Genomic DNA, 14,423 nt, shown 5'->3' with positions numbered 1-14,423 from the left:
CCTGCTCAAAGGTGTGGGCCTGGGCAGGTGAGGTAAGAAAAATACTGTTGTGGAAAGGTATCAGTATCTTTGGGGTCTGGACACCAGTTTAACAGCCTCAGTCCTGTTATTTACCTTAAGATGCCATTTGCTTTTGTGGGGAGTTGTAGGCAGTGCTGAGATTGTGGGGCAGTGCTCTGTATTAAGGCTGCATTCCATATTAACAATCCCACAGTAACTTCTTACATGACTGTTTTGATCACGAGAGTAAACAATGGATTACACTACACTGAAAAGGTTTGGTGGTTTCCAGAAAACAGCTGGAGGATGGGGATGGTGGTGGGTTTCATCTGCAGGGGTACAATACACCCAGAGACAGGACCTGGACACCAGAGAGATCAAGAATGTCTGCTGGCCTTCATAAATTGTGTGTGAGTGACACCCAGTATGGCTGTAGGTGAAAGAAATGAGAGTTACATCTTGCAGACAATGCCAAGCTCTGCTTTATTTTCATCAGTTTGATCAGTACAAAAGCAGACAGCATAAGTTTCACTTTTTATTCTTTTTCGGTTTAATTACTTTACAAAGTACAAAATATACTGTCATTTATTTTGGAACATTAGGATTTTTTCTTTTTTCTGTTTTGTTTTTTTCATACAGTACATAAATCTCAGCTTTTCAGCATAAGACCAGCAAAGAAAAGCAGCGTGTGCACTTGCTGGGAAAGCAAAGCAGCCACTTCTCAGCTCCACACAATGTCCAGTGCATGATCCCAAGCTGCTGCCACCATTCCCTGTGCCTGGTGCTGTAACATCCTGCCTCGTGCAGAGCTCATGAAGGCAACTGATGCATTCAGGCTCCTCTGTGCCTTGTCCCCCCAAACTTACAGGATCTCCCCACCCACACATGCAGGGCCTGGCCCCACTGAGCCCATGGGCACTGCCCACAGGGCAGGTGCAAGCAGCCTTTCCATGGCTGCAGCCCAGAGCAGGAGCTGTACCAAAGGCCCCTGCATGGGGAGGATTCCCCCACCCTGTCTCTTTGCATCAGAGCTGGTAATTAAAGGGAAATAAATACACTATTTTTTCCACCCTCCCCAATGAAAGGCTGCATGGGGTTTCTGAGAGGTGAGCAGGGAGGAGAGGCTGCAAGAGTTTGGGGTTCCCAACCCAACTTCAGCCTATTTGGTGTGTGTCTGAGGCCAAAAGTGGTATTTCACTTACAGAGCAAATGATACATAAATAACTTTTTAAATAAAAAAGTCCTAAAGATTTGTGTTTCCTTCCCAGGTTGCCCAGCACAGCTGTTCTAGGCAGCCAGGGAAGAGAGACAGACCCTGATCCAGGCTGGGCAGTTTCTGCACCAGGAGCATCTCTGCTCTCTTGGCAGTTCTAGAAATCTGGGTTAGTGTTGTTTAGGTGTCTGGAGGGAATATGGGCTCCTTTGGAGTCCTTACAAAGGGGATAAAGAGAAATGCTCAGGCTTGTTGAAGCCACTTGAGGCACTAATAAAGTGGCATTGCACTATGGCCCCAGAAGGGCCAACCCCTCCTAACAACCCTGACCTTGCACGGTGCATTGTGAGCCTGCAGGGTGATGGCTCACTGAACCTTAGCCCAGAGGAACCACACTAAAAATCTGCCCAAAGCACTGATGAGAACAATGAGGCTTCTCCTCCCTCTGTGCAGTGCTCCCTCAGAACTAAACCCTTCTGGCAGGAGACGACCAGCCCGTGCTGTGCAGCCACAACCAGACACTGCAAGGTGGGGCTGCAGATGTTCCAGGGCACTCTGGCACCAAGACCCAAATCCCAGCAGCAGCAGGACCTGCTGGCATGGCTCGGTGGTGGGAGCAGGTGAACCTGTCAGGGAAATTGAGGTGATCACCCACCCTCTAATTCTAATGAAAACAAGGAGAGAATGGGTTATGTAAGGAATTAACAGTAAGGGAACAAGACAGGCTATTCATTTACAGAATTTTGCAGAAAGCTAAAATTGGATGAAAACAAACCCCCAAGGGAGCCCAGGGCATTAAAAGCTCTTTTGAACTCTCCTGCTCCACACAGCTGGGACAGTGCTGAGCTGGGCTGGCTGTGGCCATGCTGGAGCTGAGCAGGCAGGGGAGGAGCTGTGTGCCTGCCATCCCTGTGCCACTCCCTCCACCTTGGCCGCACAACTTAGGCACTCTCAGCTGGGAGGAGATGCCAGAGGTTTGTTAGTCCCTTGTGGCCAGGCCCTCTGCAAAGTCAGAGCGTGCAGAAGCACAGGTCATGGCTGCAAGAGAATTACAGAGCAGGGGGAAGCTGTTCATGGAATCTGCAGTAGCATGGCAACATTCATTCCCAGACTTTACATCTGAAATGACCAGTGCTGTCTAAAGACACCAAGAAAAGATCTTGGCTTATGTATGTTCCAAAGAGGTACAGAACCCGAAAATTCGTATCCTAAAATGAGAATGTACTTTGATCCATACTTCAACCATTTTCCCTTCATACAACAGGGGCTGTGCATTGCTCTGTGCTCACCAGAGCATCTGCAGAGGCTTTAACTGCTGCAGCCAGGATTTGCTGATCAGCATCCAGTGCACGTCTCACACTGCAGAACCCCTTTCTTTCCTTCACCTTTGCTAACTGGAGCTGGTAACTCAACCCAGCTGTGTTTCATAAGGATTAAATAAAGAAGGAGGCTAAGGATGGCAAAGTAACTCAAGATTACCTTCACAGTCAAGTGTTTCCCTTCCAGGGAGCCTGGGAAGGTCCCACAGCCTTGCTGAGGATGCACAGACTGTTTCTGTACCAGTTCAGTGCTGCCAGGATGCCTGAGAGATACTGCTGGCCCCTGGCACGTGGCAGGGGACAGACAGACAGGACAGACAGATGCACTCATGGGGAGAAGGTAGGGAGAGCTGGAGGCAGCTTTGCACATTTTAGCCAATGTAAACACACCCCAGCACATGCTGCAGAGTGTAAATATTTTTGGCAAAGGATTACTGGGTTTTACTCTCCTGCAGATAAGAAAAGTTTAATCCAATCCAATGTTTGCAGGCAGGACTGGAACAGGTAAGTGAGATGCCTTAAGCTGCTTACTGGAGATGGCCACAAGAGTCAAAGTGACAGAGAGAAGAAATCCTCATCAGAAAATGATTTCTTGTCCATAACTGAATGTTGTTGGGGGACACCTTCTTTCAGGAATTAGCAGCAATGCTCAGCCTGAGGCCAAATAAAGAATTTCTCCCTTTTGATTAACAGAAAATACCAATGATCCAGTGCTGACAGCAACACCTGTGCTCAGTGAACACTGACTGTGCCATTGCAGGACCCAGCACCTCCCATTCACCTTGCTGACCTGTAAATGAAGGAGTTTGGACAAGCCAGTGCTCTTGCACAGTTGTGTGGGTGTGTGGACTCCACAAGGATGGCAGGAACCCCCCTGCAGCACTGAGGCCATCCCTCATTAGCAGGGCCATGGGCAGCTGGAGCTGCCCAGAGCTGAGCAGGGATGCTGAGGGCAGCACTGGCAGCTGCAGGTAATCCAGGCACCCAGCCCAAGGGTGTCCACTGAGCCATGTTCCTCCTTTATCCACACACCAGTGAGCAGCACAATGTCAGGAGGCTCAGATCTATTAGCACAAGGCATTTAAAAGGAAAATATCTTCAACTTTTTCCCTACCCCAAAGGCTGGGTGCTGAGAGTTCAGAGCCCCCTGCTTTGGTTTCTCTAAGCACTGTAGTGTTAATAGTGTGGTGGTATTATTATTACTATGAAAATATTTAACAAAGAGACCCCTTCCTGCAGGGCAGATCTCACTATGCAAGCTTGCATTGATCCTGACTTCAGGCTGGGTGCAGGGACAAAGTTCCACCAATTCTGGCCACATTTGGAGTATCCCAGTTCCCACCAGAACAAATATGAAGGGAATACTAAAGGGAAAGCATCAAGTTGTCTGAAACAATCTTCTTGGATGTCAGGAGAAAACAATAAAAGGAAATCAAAAGGTGAAGTCAAGGATGATGGCAGCATCAGAAGCCCTCAATGGCATTTTACATCCTGTGAATTCTTCAGGCCAACTGTCCCGTGCTGGGACATCAACCTTCCTTTGGAAGGTTCAAAATACCACAAAGCTTTCTACAGATTTCACAAATATAAGGCTGATTCCCTTGGGGGAAAAAAAAATTACAAAAATCAGCCTCTAAAATAGCCTGAGTGCAATGTTAGAAAATTAAAACCTATGGTTTTTTGTTTTCATTTAAGGCTCAGTAAAGTTGCTTGTTTGGAGTTAATTCCTTCCTATCCACATTGAAGTCCTTTGGAAGCAGCATCTTCAAAACTGACATCTCCCAAAGGTTGACAAAACCCCAGAGCAAAAGGAAGACCCTGTCCTGATGACTCTGTCCTGGTGGCACCATCCATGCACACAGAGAGAACTCAGGCTCAACTCAGCTGACCACAAACCTGGGCTGGCAACTCAAGGCTGCCCTCCCTGCCAGCCACGCTGCCAATCTGCCTTCCCAAGGAGTAACTGATAAAATATGGGGTGAAAAGCCACCACTCCAGCTCAGTGCCCACAGCACAGGGCAGAGCCACAGCAAACATCTCTGAACGCTTTCAACACTGCACTGTGCAGCCTGTGTCCCAAAGCTTCTTTCCAAACAAACATCCAGAAATGCACAGTGCCACTTCTAGAACAAACCTTTAGTTCAGAAATCTGAAGTGAATATAAACATATCGTGGGACAATTCCAAAAACCCATGTAAAGGAACAGCAAAATCAGATTTGAAACTCAGTGTTTGAATCCAGCAGCATCAGAAACCATAACTGCCCTCCAGTACTGTGAATGCAGAAGCAATCAATGAGCTGTGTCTGTGTTTGCATGTCCCACACACCAGAACAAACCACACCCATGGCACAATCCCAGGTGCCTGCTTACTGCCTCCAGATTAATGCAAAACCCTGGCTCACAGCTGGCACAGCCTCAGGGAAATCCTGCCAGAGGCTCTCTCTGAAGCCCTCAGCAAAGCCCTCAGGAAATGGCAAGATCTGCCATTTCCTTATGTCAAGACTGAAGTGGAAGAAGTTAAGAAATGTAAGATGTGCTGGGGCTGGTAATCACAAAAGGTCACACGTGGGACAGACTGCTGGCACCCACTCTTGGGTAACACTCCTCTCCCAGCCCTGGGCTCTGCTGTGCTCTCCACACCAGTGGCCACAGCCTGGACACGGTGCCACCAGCCTGGCTCCTGCTGGCCCTCAGCTCTGGTAAAAGCCAGAAGAAAACATGCTATTGCTGCCCCATGGGAAAAGCCTCATCATCTTCCTGTGACAGGACCAGATGCTAGCAGGTTTTAGGTATTTTCAGCACCATTCTACTTTCCCCAGCCAGCAGCAATTTCCACCTGTGTGATGCAGGAGCTGATGAAAAACTGCAGGAGGGTCCCCACAAGACTCAGAGCCCTGGCAGGGGGAAGCTGCTGTGGCCAAGGAGGCCTGGGATGTGCAAGAGCAGCTACCCAGGGACCCTGGGCAATCCTTTTATTTCCCCATGTGTGCACACTGGGTGGGAAAAAGCCTGAGGGGACAGGAGAAAAGAGGCCTTCCTCCTCTTGCTGGCCCTGGGGAACAAGGGCAGGGGGAAGGCTCTGATGTGGGATAAGGGACAACAGCTGTCCTGGAGCAGGGGAACGGCAGCAGTGGGAAAGTGACTGGAAAAAATTGACCAAAACCAGCCAAGTTTCAATGCAGACACAAGTCTGGGTGACACCACCTGCCAGGAGCTGGCCAGAGCTGAGCTCCCCCTGCCCAGGCTTTTTCAGAGCAGCCAGGCTTTGACTGCAGGGAGGAAGAAAAAGGGGAAATGTCAAACAACTGGGTATTTTCCCCTTTTCCAACACCAAACTGTTCTGTCAGGGGAAACAGAACCCTTTGCATCCTATCTCAACACAGGCAAGATGGACAGTCCTCAGGAAGTCTGATGCGAGGAGACAACCCAGTACAACACAATGTCTTTTCTGTTTAATTCCATATTTCATTTTGGTTCTGGTTTTCAGGGCTCTCTGAGCCAGTGTCCATCTGCTCTTGGCCCATCCCACTGCTCTCAGCAGCATCCCCACGGTGCTGCCATCGGCTGCAGCTCCTTCCACACTGAGAGCACAGCCAGGGTACACTTCACCTCGGAGCTGAACATCAGAAAACCATATCAGAACTCCCTTTCCTCCTGCCCCTCATTCATAAATTTAATAAAATAACAATAACAATAATAATATAATAATAATAATAATAATATTATAATAATAATTAAAACAAAGGCTTATTGGAGCTGTTTCTGCTCAACTTTCCACAGTCTCTTTTCATGTCACTCTCTGTAATCAGATTTTTCAAGAAATACTGTGAGAAAAAAAGAATAATAATAATAATAATAGTAATTATTATTATTAGAATAATAAAAAGCATCTGGAACCAGCTCAGAAGATTTCTAATGCTTTTCAGCTTGACTGACTTGGAGTGCATTGACCACACCATTTATATTTTCTTCAGGTACCTGCAAGAAAACAGAGAAAGGTCATGTTCCAGCAAAAGGTTTGACAAGGAAAAGAGAGGCAGGAGGTGAAGCCAGGCCAGTCCCAAGGAGGCAAACACTGCTGGTTTTTGCTCACACCTGAAGTTCACTGAGGAAGGGCTGTACAAGGACACCCCCTGCCAGCTGCTCGGAGGGAGGATCTGTGGGGCCTGGAGGCAGCAGGATGAGGCACTGTGAGAAGGAGGAGCTGCCTGCAGAGTCATCACAATTGTAAGGGGAAAAGTTTTCAGCTACATATCTATTTTAACTGATAGGGCTGAGCTCTCCAGATATGGCTTGACATGTAGAAGCACTCTGCACCTTGTGCTCTGCACAAAATGCACACACCTGGGGCCACACAATGGGCAGAAATGTGAGGGAAAGCTAACAGTATTGATTTTTAAATGGTGTTTTATTAGCTTATCTTATCAGCACAGTTAATATTAAAAAAAAATAAGACAAACATATATAACACTTTGACCTTTGCTATCTGAAATAATATTTACTTTTACTCTTTACACACATGACCTATCAGCTGTGAATGGCTCACACCAACTGTGAAAAAACAAAGTAATTAAAAAAACCCCAAACCTGCTCTGATCTCACTAGAGCTTTTACAGGTCAAAGGTAGGACCTGAATAATCAATTTGCAAGTGATGGAAAGAGAAGTATAATGCAATAAAAGGCACATTTAAGGAAAAAAAAATTAATAGCATAAAGCAGCTAACTCTCTCCTTCAGGACCAGGGAAATGGGTTCCAAGACAAATGCCATCCCATTTGTGGCTTCAGGCATAACATTTTCTCTTTCTAGGGGATTCCTCATTTTTGAGGGTCTCTTCTTCACAAAGGAAGAGCAGAGGTAGGCCTAGAAAGTAAAATATCCATCAGTATAAAAAATGGAGAGAGCTCTCCAAGAATGGCAAGACTCTCATGTTGCTGACTGTGCTACAGCTGCTTATGGGCACTCATGAGAACAAACATGGGAACAACCTTATCTGCTTCAAAATCACCTTCTCTTGCTGTGCTGGCAACCATTGCTTATTTACCAAGAAATAAGAAGATGTAGGGACAGCAGAGCTAATAGCTGGGTCTCACAAAGCAAAGGTTAGGACAATGCAGGCACCAAGGGATGAAGGCAGGGGTCTGCTACTGTAGATTGTCCAAGAAGTTCCCAACACACAAAGGCACCCCTGATGACCCACTCTTAGGGGGAAGGAAGCACCTTCTCCTCAAGGGTGGGTTGTCACAGCACTGTCCTGAGAGTCTGCAGCCTGCAACTGTTGTTGGAAGGGATGGAAGGGTTTGTGGCTGTTTCTAATAAAAGACAGAGATTCAGTGGAAGAAGCTGCTCAGGGAGGTTGTGAAGTCTCCATCCCTGCAGGTCTCTAAAGACTGAGACCAGCCTTTTTTGAGACAACACTCACTATTTGGGTAGGGCTGGGCTTGTTTCAGAAGCCTCTCCCCCAGGGCAGTGACAGCCAGGAGCTGGAACAGGAGTTAGCTGGGCTACACTGGGGCAAAGGCACTCCAACGAGCTATCCAGATGAGAAGTGACATTCTCATAGTGAGTTTTCTAAGGAAAAGATCTCCCCTACTCCAAAGAAGCTGTGTTCATACTCACCAAGGCGTGATCAAACTTAAAAGTACTGATGTAGTAGGCTGGGATGTCAGCAGCGGCCAAAGGCTCAGAAATCTGAGCGACAATTCCACATTCATCTGTGGGGAGATAAAAAATCAAACATTGTCTGGAGGGGCTTGCAAAAGTCTCAGAGCTCACCAGCTCCATCCCTACATATGGAGAAGTTTGTCTTCAAAAAAACACCAATCAGAAGGAATCTCTGTAATAAAATGCATTTCCATCCCACTTTTTATTCCAGTTTTTTCTCTTTAACCAGAGCTCCAGCTCTAGCCACCTCCAAAGGTTCCTCAGCAGATGAATGCAATGTAGCTGGAACTGTTAAGCATGTAGCACTTTCAGGAACATATTCAGAACTCAAACTTAACAGGAGTCAGGCTTCCATTTGAAAATCTCAGCTCACAAAGTCACTGCTGGCTCTTTAAATCATCAGCCTCAGATGGATTTTTCCATGCCCCTTGAAGGCCCTGAGGTGACTGCCTGCCTGCACACCAGCTGATCCTCCAAATGTTACTTACCAAAGCCAAGAGGCTGCCCACCAATCCTCACCATCTTCCAGAGTTCACCAGATGCACTTGTAAACAACAAATTATTAGGAAATCTGTAAAAAAACAAAAAACCAAGCATCAAACATAGCAATTAAAACACAGCAGTGTGTCAGATTCTGCCTGTGGGGGATCTGCTCTTCCTGCATCCTTGAGATGTTTGAAGCCAGCAATAACGGGCAGTAGCTAGGGCAAGCTGGGAAATCTCAAGGCAGGTGAGGCAGATGCACCTGCCTGACCCTCCAGGAATCCTATGGCAAATCAGAATCTGCTGCTGGAGCTGGGCACAGGTACCCAGAGAGGCAGGGAAAAAAATTCTAAGCAACAGAAAGTCTCACCTTTACAAATGTTGGGACTGTGAAGGTTTGATTTGAGCTGCATTTGGAAACACCTAGGGATGGAATGTTTCCATACCTCTCTCAGGGATGCCAATGGTAACCAAGGTTTTGTGTCTGAGCACCACCAGTGCTTGTTTCCCTACCATCCTGGGAGGTCCCTGGGACCACTGCAGAGGTCTCTCTTCCTTAGCAGGGGAAAGGAGACCAGAGGCTCAGAGAGTTGCCCAAGGTCAAGCAGGCAGCCTGTGAGAGAGAAGAACTGGCCCTCCAGATTTCCCACACCCCAGGCTGCAGCTCCAGCCCTCTGGCTCTTAAGACAAACAAAGGTTTACTCCAATAAGGCCAAAGAAACTTTCAAGAGGGCAGTTTATTAATTTGAAGAACAAGTCCCTGGGGCAGGAGACTTGCCCCCAAGAACCAAACCCAAACTGTGCTGTATGTCAAAAGCAAGCTTGTATGTCTAAGCAGGGTACAGAATTCCTCTAGCTTCCAGAGCCTCCTGTGCTGCCCAGCTGCAGAAGCACAGACACACACCAAGGCTCCCCAGCTGGCTCTTTCCTTGCTAGATAAACAAGTCACAGGCTCTGGCTGCACAGTGGTGACTCAGGACATTATCATCACAACAAGGCTCCAAACCAAGCACACCCACGGGTAAAATCAAAGCTCGAGGACTGCATCACTGACATCCCCACCCTGATTTTGGCCTTTAGCAGGAAAACTTCAAACACCTACACCAGGTTTTCTTTTTGGGTTTTGCTCTTGTAAGCACAGCTAATGAACAACAGAATAAAAATGCCAAAATCACTTTGCTCCAGTATTCCTCTTTTGAAAGTGAGCTAACCCTACATCACATTGATTTGTGATTTTACTAAGGGCTTGGACAGACCAGTCCAAAGTTTAGACATTGGAAAATGCCAGATTTTACTCAGAAAAGTGACAGGGTGTACAGGTCCATGACACCCAAACAAAGACAGTCCAAATAATTAACACTTAGCAGTCTAAGCTGCTTCCTGCTCCTTTGAGAACATCCTTTTTCCTCAGGTGCAGTAACCAAGGTCCAGGTTACTCTAAGACCAGAGCTCACCTCTGCTGTGTCTGGACATCCATGACCAGGGAGATGTAACCCTCAATGAGAGAAAAGGAGAAAAAGCGAATGTGTCCCGAGTCTTCATTGCCCACCACTGAGTCTTTTACTCTGAAGAAACAGAAGAGGACGACATTAACTGAAGCTAGAAGAGTTTTAAAAAAGACTTTAAAAACCCAAAAAAGGGTTTTTAAAGCAGATATAGCCAGTGAAACCAGAAATGTTCTTACATTGACTTAGCAAAGTGACACTGAGTCCTGCTGTATTATACTGATTTGATTTTTTTTTTTTTATTCTGCAGGTGGAAAACTATCCAAACCCCACAAAACTCTCCATCCCTGCCTCAAGATCAGCTCACAAGAGGCTGTGGGTGTGGAGCCACAGGCCACGAGGAGCAGCAATCCAGGCAGCCGTACGTGTTCCGGCCCTGTGCAGATTGCGGCACTGCGACCACGTGGCTGCTCCTACCTCACTCTGAAAACACTCGGCTTTCCAAAGCCAGCCCATGTCTCTGGGCACCCTCCATCACCTGTTTGGCTTCCACCTGTCAGGACAACCCTCTTGAGCCTGTGAAACCTCCCTCTCTCCCTCAGAGCAGAGCACTGGAGCAGCACAGAGCCACAGCAGATCCCTGGGCACCCCAGAGGAGCAGTGGGCATCACTCCAGACCCTGGGCACAGCTCTCCTGGAAGCCCATCTCCCTGCAGGACCTACCCATTGGAGTAAAACATGACATCCATTAGGAGTGTAGCAACAGTGGGAAGGGTATCTGGATCCAGGCTGGTGACGCAGAACATATTACTTGGACTGGAAAGAGGATGAATGACAGGCCTCTGAACTGAAAGAGACACACACAGACACACAGAGCTGTGAAGCCACACCTGCAGCAGGCTCCTGTCCCATCAAACATGTTATCCATGCACAGGCAATGGTCACAGAGAAAGCTGACAGCATTTGGGAGGCAGTGCTTCATTGCTGAAGCCCTGTTTGCTCTCACACAGGGAATGAGGGGCCTGTGGATAACCTGCTCCTGTGCTGCCTCTCTGGATTGGGGTGGTGTTACCCTGAATGCCCTGCCCAGCTCTCTGCTCCAAGGGGCTTTCAGGGTGCATTGCATTGGGGCAAGCTAAAGGAAGTGCCAAGAGAAACTGAAAAGTGGAAAAAAAATGCAGGCTTCCACCATGAAAAGGCAGGGCTATGGAAGGCATTTCTCCAGCTGTGGTTGTTGGCAGTCCATCCTGTTTTCCCTCATTTCTACGGACCTATTTTGCCATAATATCTTGAAAAATGAAAAACCAGCTGCCATGCAGCAGTTTGTCTAACAGATTGCAGCCAGTGGCTGAAAAGCAGCCAGCATTTAGGCATGCAACCAAAAGAGCAACACAGCAAACTGCATACCAGTGCATTATCAACATGTGTTTCACTGTGCCCTTTCTTGATGCTTTTTTTCTTTAAGGCTCATTTTCTTAAGCAAGGTGATTGTTAGCTCTTCAGTGATGAAAATGAGTGGCTCTTCATGATAACTGATCCCTGCTTTGTCTGGTTATAGGCAAAAAATTACACACATGTCTGTAGGAAAGCATATGTATATAAATGGTTCCTTTTCCTGATTTTGCTCTTTGGCTTGATACTTGTTCCTCTGGCCTGCAAACATCCTAAGGTTCTGTACAGCCCTGGGCTCATTGTGGCCTTGAGCCTCACTGGCACTGAAGTGTGGAAGTTGAAAATCAATCTCCTCTGTGCATCATTGCAATACTTAAACAAGCTTTTAGAGAAGTCATTTTCCTCTGGAGTGTTGAAGCATGGAAATGTGGGCCACAGACATACACAACATTATTTTTGCAACTGCAATGAACTATACTTCAACCTTCTGTCCTACAAAAGACATGTCTTCTCTAGAAAAACTAGCATTAAAAGGCCAAAATTCAGCCACTGCTCAGAAAGTTAAGAACCCGCTCTGTACTGGGATAGGCTTGTAGGATTATAATCTTACAACAGGATAAATATTCACCCAAATGTTGAAGGAAGCTAGGAGACAGGACTCCCACCCCATGCTTCAGGAAGCTCAAACCCCTGGCAAGCTGAGCCTGTGCTGCTCCTTACCTAGTTTTGGTTTGACAAATCCATTTGTTACCCCAAAGTCATCAGCAGCCACTGTCTCCCCATTCACTACTCTGAGGATGGTGAACTCGGCAGCCAGCGTGTGCATCACGAAGGGCAGGTCCCGCTCACGCACCTGAGGGTGACAACAGCATTACCTGGTGATGGTGTGCACCACAAATGACAAAACACTGCAGGGGAGGGAGTAAACATACTTTAGGGCACAGCAAAGTGGACAAGACTCCTGTTGAGCCAGGGGATAGTTACCAATTAGGTGTATCTTAAGAGAAACACACTTGGTTATCAGTAGGATTGAGCACCAGAGTGCTTTTATGACTGTAAAAAGAATGAGGAGATTTCTAAGCCAAGAGATGCTTCACCTCTTTTCCAGCATTCCTTCAACAGCTCAGCACTGCCTGCTCCTCAGTCTTGCTTCCTCAGGAAATAAGGAAATGCACACACACGTGTGTGTGACAGGAAGACAGGCTGTCTGTCTATACCCAAAACAGCTCTGGAGCCTCCTGGCCATCACCAGCCAGCCTGACAGCAGACACTGTGTTCCTTCAACTTTCAGAAAACCAAAGTCTGATGGTGGGAAGTACTGCCAGTATCTGCATTTCAGGAGAGACTGCAGTGTAGGCCCAGCACTCTCATTGGACACCAGACCACCCATGACAACAAATGCTTTATCCCATGGCAAAAGCTCCTGAGATGTCAGAGGGCCTGACTACAAGGAACAGAGCTCTGGGGGAAGCTCACTTTGCTGCTTCTGCCACTCCCAGACAACTTCTTCCCACAATTGCCCAAGTGAACTTTCATCTGGTGGCAGTAGCTCTGCCTGGTCCCCTCATGTCCTCTTACCAGGATGAAGTCCGTCTGGTAGGTGGAGAGCATAAACACTGAGATGTTTTGGTCAGCTAGAGGTGCTATGACTGACTTGGCAATTTTGGTCACTCCAATGGGCTGGGAGCTGGAGAAACCACCTCCACCAGACACCACGTTGAGGGCAAGCCATGTTGCATCGGCCACGCTCAAGTGTTCCGAGGAAGGAAGCTCTGCAGAGACACAAGGGGAGGACACAGGTTTGTTTCAGAGGCAGGGAGAGCCAGGTCCACTCTGTGCTTAGCACAGACCTCAGTGCAAGGATGAGATGAGCCCCCTTATCCCAACCTCCTGGGCTTCCCATGCTGCCTCACAGGATCCTACTGTGACACTCTTTCTTGTAAGGATTGCATCAATTTCCATGGCAGGATTCACAGAGATTGTCAAGGACAACACAGGGAACTGCAGGTGGCTCAGCAGTTCACTTGGACGCCAGTGACCAGTTCTGTTGACCTTCCCAAGTGCCTGTCCTGGTTACAAAAGGAGAGTGCCAATGTGGGTGGAAACAAACTGTATTTTACTCCCCTCATTCCTGACAAACTGTAAATTATATTATATTATATATGGTTTGCAGGAGCTGCCCACACCTGGACACCCCAGGCTACAAGCTGGGTGTTAAACTAGATAGGGGAGAAGCAGCAAACCCCTCGAGGCAGGGGAGTGTTTCTTCTTCACACCAATGACTGAGCTGTGGTAACTCCCCTCTGGGGAAGCACCAGCACAGCCACATCCATCCTGAAGGGGGTAATCTCTGCTAGGGGGCCACAATGGGCACCACCAGAATAGGAGCTGTAACTTACACCATCAAGAACTCCCAAAAATATCCTACGACTCACACTATAACATCACTCCATTGTGAAAATCCCTGCCCTGGAGGAGGAACTGAGCATTCCTGAGTGGATAGAATCTCAACACTGCCATCACCACCACCACTGGATGGATCCAGAGGAGCACCAGGACTTCCACAGGACCACGACTGCATCATTTGACAGGATTATGATCAGCAGCCTGGTCAGGGTGCCAGGCTGAACTCTGATTTTGTGCCAGTCTTCTGTGTACCATTGCATATATTGCAAACTTTCTACTAAATCTTAACTCCAGCCTGAAATCTCTCTCAAGGTAATTCTGTGGGGATTCTCCTGCTGGTTTAGTCTCAAAGCAGCACAGTGCTCTTGGACTTAAATCTCTATCATACAATTTCTCCAAACATTTTACTCAAGCTGTTCTGGCCTCTTTTGTTTCCATTTCCCCACTCTAATCTAAACCCAAATTTTGTACTCCTGGACTGGAGATGGAGGTTGACAGAGC

The 14,423-nt window shown here is 47.5% G+C and overlaps 1 protein-coding gene across 7 annotated transcripts in view; it reads right to left on the bottom strand.

Moving 5' to 3' along the window:
* Window positions 1-459: 459 nt before the first annotated feature.
* Window positions 460-14,423, bottom strand: part of CASTOR2 (cytosolic arginine sensor for mTORC1 subunit 2) — a 78,576-nt gene continuing 64,612 nt past the window's right edge. For all 7 annotated transcript variants that reach the window (XM_015646551.2, XM_015646552.2, XM_015646553.3 and 4 more), the window contains 7 exons: window positions 13,095-13,288; window positions 12,237-12,369; window positions 10,848-10,971; window positions 10,134-10,244; window positions 8,685-8,767; window positions 8,152-8,246; window positions 460-6,511 (listed from right to left, as the gene is read on the bottom strand). In XM_015646551.2, coding sequence (XP_015502037.1) covers window positions 6,446-6,511; window positions 8,152-8,246; window positions 8,685-8,767; window positions 10,134-10,244; window positions 10,848-10,971; window positions 12,237-12,369; window positions 13,095-13,288 — 806 coding nt within the window. In that variant the 3' untranslated portion in view covers window positions 460-6,445. The remainder of the gene's footprint in view (window positions 6,512-8,151; window positions 8,247-8,684; window positions 8,768-10,133; window positions 10,245-10,847; window positions 10,972-12,236; window positions 12,370-13,094; window positions 13,289-14,423) is intronic.

This window comes from Parus major, chromosome 19 (assembly GCF_001522545.3).
Source record: "Parus major isolate Abel chromosome 19, Parus_major1.1, whole genome shotgun sequence".
Lineage (NCBI taxonomy): Eukaryota > Metazoa > Chordata > Aves > Passeriformes > Paridae > Parus > Parus major.
Note: the sequence above shows the minus strand (reverse complement) of the source record. Positions and strands in the feature narration are given on the sequence as shown.